This window comes from Dendrobates tinctorius, unplaced genomic scaffold (assembly GCF_039654945.1).
Source record: "Dendrobates tinctorius isolate UK_male_01 unplaced genomic scaffold, ASM3965494v1 ptg000265l, whole genome shotgun sequence".
In the NCBI taxonomy this organism is placed as follows: Eukaryota; Metazoa; Chordata; class Amphibia; order Anura; family Dendrobatidae; genus Dendrobates; species Dendrobates tinctorius.
In genome coordinates, this window is record NW_027361932.1 from 14,827,861 (window position 1) to 14,840,282 (window position 12,422).

A 12,422-nucleotide genomic window follows, 5' to 3' on the forward strand; every position below is an offset into this window, starting at 1 on the left:
CAGTTCGCAATCAATCGGACAACGCCACGGCCGTGGCGTACATAAACCACCAGGGCGGTACTCACAGCAGGCAGGTAATGACAGAAGTGTCAAAGATTCTGCGTTAGGCAGAGCGTTATGTTCCGGCGATCTCCGCCGTTCACATTCCAGGAGTAGAAAATTGGGTAGCCGACTTCCTAAGTCGCCAGGGCCTAGCGTCAGGCGAATGATCCCTTCACCCCGCAGTCTTCAATCAGATATGCCAGCGTTGGGGCACCCCGGACGTCGATCTCATGGCATCTCGGATGAATAACAAAGTTCCTCGCTTCGTAGCCAGGTCCAGGGACCCTCTAGCCGTCGGTTGCGACGCCCTGGTAATTCCGTGGTCCCAGTTCCAATGTCCTTACCTGTTTCTCCCTCTTGCCCTGATCCCAAAGGTGGTCAAGAAAATAAAATCAGAAGGAATCCCAGTAATTCTGGTGGCTCCAGACTGGCCAAGATGTCCTTGGTACGCGGAGCTGGTGAACAGGCTCATGGATGTCCCCTGGAGGCTTCCAGACTGTCCACATCTTCTCTCTCAAGGCCCCCTTTACCACCAGAATTCTCAGCCTCTGAGTTTAACGGCATGGTCGTTGAGGCTGCGATTCTGAGAGAATCAGGTTTTTCCAACCAGGTCATTCAGACCATGATCAGAGCTAGAAAACCAGCCTCCTCCTGCATTTACCATAGGTACTGGACGGCTTTTTTCCGTTGGTGCGGCGATAACGAGGTTTTTCCATTGTCGTTCTCCATTCCATCCATACTTGGCTTCCTCCAGTCCGGCTTAGATGCGGGCCTTTCCCTCAGTACCCTCAAAGGCCAGGTCTCGGCTCTGTCGATTCTCTTCCATAGGGATCTGGCTCCCTTACCACAAATTAAGACCTTTCTCCAGGGGGTCGCCCACGTGGCTCCTCCTCATCATTCTCCAATAGATCCATGAGATCTCAATCTTGTTCTTGGCGCTCTCCAAAAGGCGCCATTCGAGCCTATCCAGGACATTCCTCTTTCCCTTCTCTCATGGAAGGTAACTTTCCTGATCGCCATCACTTCCATTAGGAGAGTTTTTGAGCTGGCAGCCTTATCCTGTCGTTCCCCGTACCTAATCCTCTATCAGGATAAGGTCGTTCTCAGGCCAGTTCCCTCCTTCCTTCCAAAAGTGTTATCCCCGTTCCACATTAATGAGGATATCATCCTTCCCTCTTTTTGCCCTGCGCCTGCTCACCCTCTGGAAAAGTCGCTCCACAATCTGGATGTAGTGAGAGCCTTGCGTGTCTATCTTGCCAGGACCGCTTCTCTTCGTCAATCCGATTCCCTGCTTGTCATCTCTGAAGGTCGCCAGAAAGGGCTTCTGGCATCCAAATCCACAATCGCTTGCTGGATTCGTTCTACCATTCTGGAAGCTTACCGCCTTCAGGAGAAACTGCCCCCTCCGGGAGTGAGAGCCCACTCCACCCAGGCTGTAGGGGCTTCTTGGGCTGATCGACACCAGGCTTCGGCTGTACAACTTTGCAGGGCCGTGACCTGGTCGTGTTTGCACACGTATGCGAGGTTCTACAGGGTTCATACCCAGGCCTCATCTCATGCAGCTTTTGGTAGGTAGGTTCTGCAGGCGGCGGTAGCACATCGGCCTGCCCAAGTCCTTCCTTCTCGTTCATTTATTGCTGTTCCCAACCCTCGGGACTGCTTTGAAACGTCCCATGGTAATCTGTGTCCCCCAATGAAGCGATAAAGAAAGAGGGATTTTTTGGGTTCTTACCGTAAAATCTTTCTTGGAGCCTTCATTGGGGGACACAGCACCCTCCCTGTTTAAGTTGTACCGTGATGGGTCTCCCGAGTCCCATGTTGGGTTGGTACATACGTTAAGAGTTTTTCGGTTGCTTCGCCTCCTGCTTTCTCACCAACTGAGGTACTTTGTGCCTGTCGGAGAGTGTATACTGCCGTGGAGGAGCTAATTTTCCTTTTTTTGCATAGTGTCAGCCTCCTAGCAGCAGCAGCAGCATACACCCATGGTAATCTGTGTCCCCCAATGAAGGCTCCAAGAAAGAGATTTTACGGTAAGAACCCAAAAAATCCCTCTTTATTTGGCATCCAAGCCCGAACAGTACAACGGACTTCCGGGTGAAGTCCATGTTTAGCAATGGACACTAGGTGTCCGGTACAAACCCCAAATTTTCAGTTCGGGTTCCCTCATCTCTACTTACAAGCTGTTTACCATTGAGTTTGTAAGCACTGTTTTGTCAACCAGGTTCACTGGAGCACGTGGTTACATCCTAATCCCATCCAGCTTCTGGAAGGTGGTCGGTCTCCTGGGCAACAAGCTTAAAGCAAAAGAAAAGTATTAATATCTGAAGAATGGGTGAAATGTCTTATTTTTTTGTTTGCAAAAAATGCAATAAATGTCATAAAAAGAAAAAGACCACTATGGAGCTGCATTTTTTTTTTTTTTTTTACTTTTACATATTACCCCACTTTTTCTCATTTGTCTGTACATTTATTTTGTATGATGAATGAATCGTATTCTTAACTACAACTCAACTACAAAAGTTGAAAGCGTAAAAATGTAAAACCGCCGTTATGTATAGGTTATTTTTTATTGATTTAGAAAATGCACATAAAATTGACGTCCTTTGTAGACGCTGCTTACTATACAGCTATATTGCAAGTGACAGAATTGCATCCAAATTATTTCAGCCTGACTACAGGATCTTTGGTGTTAACAAGCTGTTGAAGATGACGAGCAGTATCTGTTAGACCGGAAACAAATTCCAGAACAGTGTTGTGAGGGTAGTGATGTTTTACTGCTCCTGAAATAGGGGCATATGGCTTGTCTGATACTGCACCCAGCACAAGTGGCATTAGAGTCACTCTGCACAACACATTTTTGTGGGCTAAATCCAGTACCACACCTGCCTCTCTGCAGCTTGCACCTGTGTCTGCCAGCCATATGGACATGTATGTCAGAATAGTTTAGGAACCTTGTTTCACGCAGATTTTTAGTGAGGGAAATTTTAGTAGAGTGTTATTTTATGTGGCTAATTAAAAGGATTGTCTCAATTTAGAAGTTTTCCTCTATACATGTGATGGGGAATAACTTCCGAGCTCTGGGCCCCAAACGTTACCAAGAACAAGGCCTCATGTGAATGGGGCAGTGGTAGATCATGCCCACTACTGCTCCATTTATTCTTATGGGAGCACTGGAGAAAGCCAAGCGCAAATTCTGGTTGGTCTTTGGCACTCCCATAAGAATGAAATGAGCGGAGGTGTGCATGATCAAGCACTGCTTGCCCTGGATCACTAGACTGTGGGGATTCCCACCATTTGGTAAATTATCCCCTATCCAAACGTCTAAACTTGAGAATCCCCATTAACTGTTACTGCTTTATATAAAACAAACTGATGCGATGCACTAAGGCGCTTTTCATTGCTTTGTTAGGGTTTTTTTTTCTTTTTTTAGATTGGGTTTCCGTATATTTTTGACAGAAGTGTAATTTTTATGCTGTTCTGCCCATTAGAAAAGGGCTGGTATAATACTTGTCACATGGCTCATAATAAGTGACAATGTGATCTATCATGGATCCTGTACAATTGCGGCAGTGGGCCCTTACGAGGGAGGTGTGATTTGTCTTGAATTTCACCATTTTTTTAAATTGTATGTATTCTTTTATTTAAGGACTGGGAGGAGACCAAAGAGGGTTTCATGGAAAAGAGAGCGTGGAAACACGACATGGTCGTGTCCGGACTGGAGAAGGGACTCGATTCCAAACGGTTAACTTGGCCCAGCCTGTGCGGTTTAGTAGTAAGTTTGTGTTTTTATTTTTCATCCATTAAATTTCCTTTTGATATAATAGTACTCTATTTTCATCTTGTATCCAGGAAGAAGATTTATGACAAATGCGAATGTTAGAGATTAGCAATTATTTTTATGTTTTAATCCCTTTCCTACTTTCCTACTACCTTGGACGTATCCATACGTCCCTGTGACCTGGGCCTTACTGGCCTCGAACGGATGGAAACGTCCAGGCAATTGTGCGCAAACACGGTACTTTTGGGAGCAGTCAGAGGGAAGACCGCCCCTCTGCCCTTGGATCGGAGACCCCGTGATGTCATCGCAGGGTCTCATTGTTGCAATGGTGACCCGATGTCGTCATGACAACATCCGGGTCACCTGACCAAGTAAAGTTGCTGATCATGCTCAGAACATTATCAGCAAATTTGTCTCAGTGCACCGCTGACAGTTTGCATAGCATAGGGATGCTACTGCATCCCCATGCTATACAAGTGAATCAGCCTGCAAAAAATAAATCCCATAGTGGGACAAAATGAAGAATTTTTTTTTAAATAATTGTAAAAATATTTAAAGCAAAAACATATATATGTGTGTGTGTATGTATGTATGTATATATATATATGTATGTGTATATATATATATATATATATATATATATATATATATATGTATGTGTGTGTGTATATGTTACCCATAAATAAATATTTGAATGAAAAACATATAAACAATAACAGTACACATATTTGGTGTCGACACGTACAAAAAGACCGGACCTATGAAACTGTCCCACTAGTTGGCCCCTTTATTGAACAACATAAAATAAACAAGGCAAAAAACAATGCTTTTATCATTATACCGCCGAACACAAAGTTGAATCAAACGCGATCAAAAAGACGAATATAAATAAACATGGTACCACAGAAAACGTCATCTTGTCTCACAAAAAACAAGCTTTCATGCAGCTCCATCAGCGGGAAAATTAGAAAAGTTACAACTCTCAGAATAAAGAGATGCAAAAATAATTTTTTTCTATAAAAGTTTTTGTGTAAAGCGCCAAAGCATAAAAAAATATAGCTGTGGTATTGCTTTAATCAAAACTGACCCAAAGAATAAAACTGCCTTATCAATTTTACCACATGCGGACCGACACAACCCCCCGCCCTACCCCCCCCCCAAAAAAAAACATCATGAATTGCTGTTTTTTTTTTGTTCATTTTGCCTCCCAAAAATCAGTATAGAAAGCAATCAAAAAATGTCTCGTGTGTGAAAATGGTACCAATAAAAACGTCAACTTGTCCCGCAAAATACAAGCCCCCACATGACTGGGTCAAAATATGGAAAATTATAGCTCTTAAAATATGGTGATGCAAAAATTTTGTTTTGCAATTGAGTTTTTTAAGTGTGTGACAGTAGCCAAACATAAAAACCTGATATAAATCTTTCATCGCTGTAATTGCACCGACCCGAAGATTAAAGGGAATCTGTCACCCTATTTTTCCCCGGCACCGACATCAGGGGCTTATCTACAGCATTCTGTAATGCTGTAGATAAGCCCGCGATGTTACCTGAAAGAGAAGAAAAATTAGTAGTTATACTCACCCAGGGGTGATCCTGGTCCGGTTTTGTTCCGATGGGTGTCGCGGACCTCTCCCGGCGACTGCGCACTCCAGGACTCTGCTCTGCCCTCAACAGGGCAGAGCAGTGCGCCTGCGCAGGAGCCACGATAGGCAGCCAAGAAGATGTCACCATTAGAAGATGGGAGGCGCCGGACCGCGACACCCATCAGACCAAAACAGGACCAGGACCCCTCCTGGGTGAGTATAATATAACTCATTTTTCTTATCTTTCAGGTTACATTGGGGGCTTATCTACAGCATTACTGTAGATAAGCCCTGATGTTGGTGCCGGCAGCTGATAGGTGAAAAATAGGGTGACAGATTCCCTTTAAAGTCACCTAATCACTTATACCACACGAGAAGCAGTGTAAAAATAAATAAAACCAATTCTTCTCCTGCTGTTGATTTTTTCATTCTGCATCTCAAAGATCACAGCAAGGCTTCGCTCACAATTATCCTGCACTCTGCGCTGAGCGCTTATATCGTGGTTTCCGTGTAAATCTCTAAACCCCCAGCAGAAGATTCCCTATAATGAGGCAGACAGAGGCACTGTGGAGGCCATAGGACCTGTGATCTGGTGGTGTCTGTCTTTTTAGGATTGCATAAAAGTATTGTTGTCCACGTTTTTGTGCACTTGTGAAAAGGACAGAGGGCAGACAAAGTCCAGAGTAACTCTGCTGTCTCATTAAAGTGAATAGGTCCCTCGGGGGTTTCATCTGAATTTCTTTACTCGTAGATTTAGATGGAAACCCTAAAGTAAGTGCTCAGCGTACATCGCTGGATGAATGTGATCCTAAATGTTATGTAAAATGTTCCCAATAAAAGCTTTAATCAGTCCACAAAAAAAAGCAACTCCGCATTAAGATCTGTTAGAGGAAATATAAGGGGATTCCACGTTACTGGTAGTACAAAGGCTCAGGAATAGCAAAATGGCTCTTCTTCACAGCTCAACGTTATAAACTTCTGTGAAGCACCTTGAGGGTTCAGTATGCTCACCACACATATAGATCAGTTCCCTGAGGGGGTTTAGTTTCCAAAATGTCATTTGTGGGGGATTTTCACTATTTATGCACATCAGGGGCTCTCCAAACATGCCGTCCGCCAATTGTTCCAGCAAAGTTTGCATTCAAAATGTCAATCAAATGGCACGCCTTCGCTTCTGAGTTCTGCCGTTTGCCCAAACAGTGTTTTTTTTCCATCATATGGGGTATCTGCCTGCTCAGGAGAAATTACACAACAATTTTTGGGGCCCATTTTTTGTCAAAATAAAAAAAAATTGGATTTGAAGTAAATTTTTGTGAAAAGTTAAATGTTCATTTATTTTTTCCACATTTCAAAAATTCCTGTGAAGTACATGAAGGGTTAATAAACTTCTTGAATGTGGTTTTGAGCACCTTGAGGGTTGCAGTCTTTTTAAAAAATATCATATAGACCCCTCAAAGTCAGTTGAAATGTGGGGTGGTCCGAAAAAAAAAATGTTTTTGTAAATTTTGTTGGAAAAAGGAATCTCAGAATCAGTGGGTTCAGTTGAAGCGTTCCAGAGTAATTGCCTCATAAAGTGACTCTGGTCAGAATTGTAAAAATTTGCCCGGTCATTAACCCCTTTCTGCCATGAGACGTACTATCCCGTCCATGTGCCCTGGGACTTAATTCCCAGGGATGGGATAGTACGTCATAGCGATCAGCGGCGCTCACGTGGTGAGCGCCGCTGATCGCGGCCAGGTGTCAGCTGATTATCACAGCTGACACCCGACACAATGTGTCAGGGGTGGTCACGGACTGCCCCCGACACGTTAACCCCTTGTACACCGTGATCAAACATGATCGCGGTGTACCGGGGGTTAAAGGGAAGCATCGGCAGGGAGGGGCTCCCTCCGTGCTTCCCTGAGCCCCCCACGGCAGCGCAATGTGCAGCGCTGCTGCAGGGGGCTCTTTCCCTACAGGCCCCCGGATCCAAGATGGCGACGGGGACCTTCGGTGGCCTGTAGGGAGCTGACTTCCTCACTGCCTGCAAAGCGCAGGCATGAGGAAGTTTGCAGCAGTGCCTGTGACAGATCGCTGATCTGTCACAGTGATCTGTGATGTGACAGATCAGCGATCTGTCACAGGACAGTGATGTCCCACCGGGGACAATGTAATAAAGTTTAAAAAAAAAAAAAAAAAAAGTGTAAAAATAATTAAAAAAAATAAATTCATTTTTTGAAAATAAAAAAACCCAAAAACAATAAAAGTACACATATTTGGTATCGTCGCGTCCGTAACGACCCGCCCTATAAAAGTCTCATTAGTTAACCCCTTTAGCGAACCCCTTAAATCATTTTTTGCTTCGTTTTTTATTTTTTATCATACCACCGAACAAAAAGTGCAATGGCGCGCGATCAAAAAGACGCATATAAATATCCATGGTACCGCTGAAAGCGTAAGCTTGTCCCGCAAAAAACGAGCCGCCATACAGCGTCATCCGCAAAAAAAAAGTTATAGCTCGCAGAATAAAGCGATGCAAAAATAATTATTTTTTATATAAAATAGTTTTCATTGCATAAAACCGCCAAAACATAAAAAAAAGACCTAAATGAGGTATCGCTGTAACCGTACTGACCCGAAGAATAAAACCGCTTTATCAATTTTACCGCACGCGGAACGGTGTAAACGCACCCCCCCAAAAGAAATTCATGAAACGCTGGTTTTTGTTCATTCTGCGTCCCAAAAATCGGAATAAAAAGCGATCAAAAAATGTCACGTGCCCGAACATGATACCAATAAAAACGTCAACTCGTCCCGCAAAGAATAAGACCTCACATGACTCGGTGGGTCAAAATACGGAAAAATTATAGCTCTCAATATGTGGTGATGCAAAAACTATTTTTACAATAAAAAGCGTCTTTTAGCGCATGGCAGCTGCCAAACATAAAAACCGCCATAAATAGTAAATCAAACCCCCTGTTATCACCCCCTTAGTTAGGGAAAAATAATAAAAAAAATGTATTCCATTTTCCCGTTAGGGCTGAGATTTGGGTTAGGGGTGTGTTGGGGTTAGGGTTGGAGTTCTAATTGGGGGGTTTCCACTGTTTGGGCACATCAGGGGCTTTTCAAATGCAACATGGGGTCTGATCTCATTTCCAGCCAATTCTGCGTTGAAGAAGTCAAATGGTGCTCCTTCCCTTCCAAGCTCTGCCATGCGCCCAAACAGTGTTTTACCCCCACATATAGGGTATCTGCATACTCAGGAAAAATTGCAAAACAACTTTTGGGGTCCAATTTCTCCTGTTACCCTTAGGAAAATAAAAAATTGGGGGCAAAAATATCATTTTTGTGGAAAAAAATGATTTTTTTTATTTTCACGCCCAGGCGTTATAAACTTCTGAAGCACTTGGGGGTTCAAAGTGCTCACCACACATCTAGATAAGTTCCATGGGGGGGTCTACTTTCCAAAATGGGGTCACTTGTGGGGGGTTTCCACTGTTTTGGTACATCAGGGGCTCTCCAAAAGCAACATGACACCCGCAGACCATTCCATCAAAGTCTGCATTCCAAAACGTCACTACCTCCCTTCCGAGCCCCGACGTTTGCCCATACAGTTGTTTTCTCCCACATATGAGGTATCTGCGTACTCGGGACAAATTGGACAATAACTTTTCGGATCCAATTTCTCCTTGTACCCTTGGGAAAATAAAAAAAAATTGGTGACTAAAAGATCATGTTTGTGGAAAAAATACGATTTTTTTTATTTTCACGCCCGGGCGTTATAAACTTCTGTGAAGCACTGGGGGGTTCAAAGTGCTCACCACACATCTAGATAAGTTCCTTGGGGGGGGGGGGGGTCTAGTTTCCTAAATGGTGTCATTTGTGGGGGGTTTCCACTGTTTTGGTACATCAGGGGTTTTCCAATCGCGACATGGTGTCCGATCTCAATTCCAGCCAAAAACGTCAAATGGCGCTTCTTCCCTTCCGAGCTCTGCCATGCGCCCAAATAGTCATTTACACCCACATATGGGGTATCAGTGTACTCAGGTCAAATTGCACAATAACTTTTAGGGTCCTGTTACCCTTGGAAAATTAAAAATTGGGGGTGAAAAGATCATTGTTGTGGAAAAAATATGATTTTTTAATTGTACCGCTGTACATTATAAACTTCTGTGAAGCCCTTGTGGGTTCAAAGTTCTCACCACATATCTAGATAAGTTCCTTGGGGGGGTCTAGTTTCCAAAATGGGGTCATTTGTGGGGGTTTCTACTGTTTAGGTACATCAGGGGCTCTCCAAACGCGACAAGGCGTCCAATCTGAATGCCAGCCAATTTTGCATTGAAAAAGTCAAACGGCGCTCCTTCCCTTCTGAGGTCTGCCATGCGCCGAAACAGTGGTTCCCCCCCACATATCAGGTATCAGCGTACTCAGGACAAATTGCACAATAACTTTTGCAGTCCAATTTCTCCTGTTACCCTTGGTAAAATAAAAAAATTGAACCTGAAGTATTTTTTTTGTGAAAACAGTTAAATGTTCATTTTTTTTTTTAAATATTCAAAAAATTCCTGTGACGCACCTAAAGGGTTAATAAACTTCTTGAATGTGGTTTTGAGCACCTTAAGGGGTGCAGTTTTTAGAAAATACCCAAAAGTGACACCATTCTATCATATAGACCCCTCAAAGTGGCTTCAAATGTGATGTGGTCCGTACAAATAAAATGGTGTTGCAAAAATGAGAAATTGCTGGTCAATTTTTAACCCTTATAACTTCGTAACAAAAAAAATTTTGGTTCCAAAATTGTGCTGATGTAAAGTAAACATTTGGGAAATGTTATTTATTAAGTTTTTTGTGCGCCATATCTCTGTGATTTAAGGGCATAAAAATTCAAATTTGGAAAATTGCAAAATTTTCAAAATTTTTGCCAAATTTCCTTTTTTTCACAAATAAACGCAAGTTATATGAATGAAATTTTACCACTAACATGAAGTACAATATGTCACGAGAAAACAATGTCAGAATCACCGGGATCCATGGAAGCGTTTGAGTTATAACCTCATAAAGGGACAGTGGTCAGAATTGTAAAAATTGGCCCGGTCATGAACGTGCAAACCACCCTTGGGGCTTAAGGGGTTAATGTGCAAAACCACCTTGGGGGGTAAAAGGGTTAAATACTGTGCAATCCAAAAAAATACAAAATTATACAATTATATTGATCTCTTGTTAAAATGAATCTGTCATCAGGATTTCACCTCCCAAATATTTACCGTACGTGCACATGTAGCTCTTTCAAAGAGAAGTCCAGCAATACCTTTACATGGCCAGTCCATTCCTTCGTTAAAAAGAAATCAGTATTTTAATTGATGTGTAGATGAGTCTGTAGAGCTGAAGCCTCTGTCACTCCAGCTCTATTCCCTACTCATCGTCCTTCATCGTGCTTGACGGACAGCCTCTATCGTGTGTGACTATAGGCATAGAATTCATCAGTCAAGAGGAGGACGCGACGCTGGATTGACAATAGAGCTGGAGTGACAGAGGTTTTAGATATGCAGCCTCATTTGTATATCGGTGATCACTTCCATTGGTCTACTATGTCTTATTTCTTTACAGTAGCCACGTGGACATTACTCAGAAGCTTGTTAACACAAGACTGAGCAACATAGCTGTTCCTATAATCCTGCACAGAAAATGTACTAAAAAAAAATCACCAATTAGAAGAAAACATCTATTAGTGATTGTTTATTTGGTAAAAAAAATGTTGATACATTCCCATTAATTAATAAAACAAACTAGGAATGCATATTAAAATAGATGGAAATAAATACATTAATGAAGCCTATAGGATAAACCTTAAGTAGAGTTACTCTTTCAGATTGTGTTTTCTGTTGAATAAAGAAAAAAAAAAATGTTAATATGTAAAATGTATAAAAGATGTTCACTTTGTGGGGGTGTGTACCCCCATCCTCCTTTTATGTTTCCTAGGGAAATGCCCATCAGGGTGGCATCACTACGATGGCACAGCAAGCTGCTACAAGGTGTATTCCTCCGGTGAGAACTACTGGGATGCTGTTCAGACCTGTCAGAAGGTGAATGCCTCTCTAGCTACATTTACCACAGACTCCGAACTAAAGTTTATTTTGGCTCAAGAATGGGAAATGGAAGAAAGACCATATTTAAGAAAAGACCAGAGAAGGTGAGATATATGATTTTTATGTAAACATTAATGGAATGCTTTTCTGATTGGTCTGGCAAGTATGTTTTGTGAATTTTTTTTCAATGTGATGGTTTTTAAGCTGAATAGATACCTCAGATAATTCCCTGTATGAATTTGCCATTTCAGGCCACAGGCTTGGTACATAGTTTGATAAACATGGCTGCAACCCCAATTGATATCACTGCAACCTTAACGACTGCCGATATATACCTTTTAACGGCGGCAGTTAAGGGTACTTATTCCTCAGCACAGCTGATTTGACATATCAGTGAAGAGAGAATTGAGTCCCCCAAGCCCCCCATGGTACCTTATGTACTGGATCAGTGATCTCTCTGTCCCTCGCCCCCCCTTCTCTTTCCTGCAGAAAGAAAATGACAGGAGCATGCGCAGTGCGCCCGCCAAGATCTTTCTGCACTTGGCAGTCAAGGAGAATTTTGTCATTGGCTGCTGGCTTTTGATTACTGTGATAGATTCCATCACAGTGATCAAAAAACCCCAATATTTGTAAATATGGCAGCACTTTGACTGTGTCTCTCTATTCTCTCCTTGTAGTTGTTCTGGAGAGAAGAGAGATGCACTCTGTTCAAGTATTGCCCTGTCAGAAACTAAAAAGTGACAAAAAATCATTTCTACTTCTGCAACCCCCCCTAAACCTCCGATTACCCAACCCCGTTCTGCGTCGTCCCCGTTGTCAGAGGATTATAAAAAAAAAAAATATTTTTATAATTTATTTAATATTTTTGTAGTTGGGATTAGGCTGGTTAGGTTTAGACTGGTTAGGCTTAAGCTCTTTAAGGCTATTCTGGATAGGCTTAGGCTGGATAGG

The 12,422-nt window shown here is 42.6% G+C and overlaps 1 protein-coding gene across 2 annotated transcripts in view; it reads left to right on the forward strand.

The window, feature by feature from the left end:
* DGCR2 (DiGeorge syndrome critical region gene 2) overlaps positions 1-12,422 on the forward strand; it is a 118,395-nt gene that overhangs the window by 56,321 nt on the left and 49,652 nt on the right. For both annotated transcript variants that reach the window (XM_073559151.1, XM_073559152.1), the window contains 2 exons: positions 3,689-3,814; positions 11,356-11,575. In XM_073559151.1, the coding sequence (XP_073415252.1) occupies positions 3,689-3,814; positions 11,356-11,575 (346 nt within the window). The remainder of the gene's footprint in view (positions 1-3,688; positions 3,815-11,355; positions 11,576-12,422) is intronic.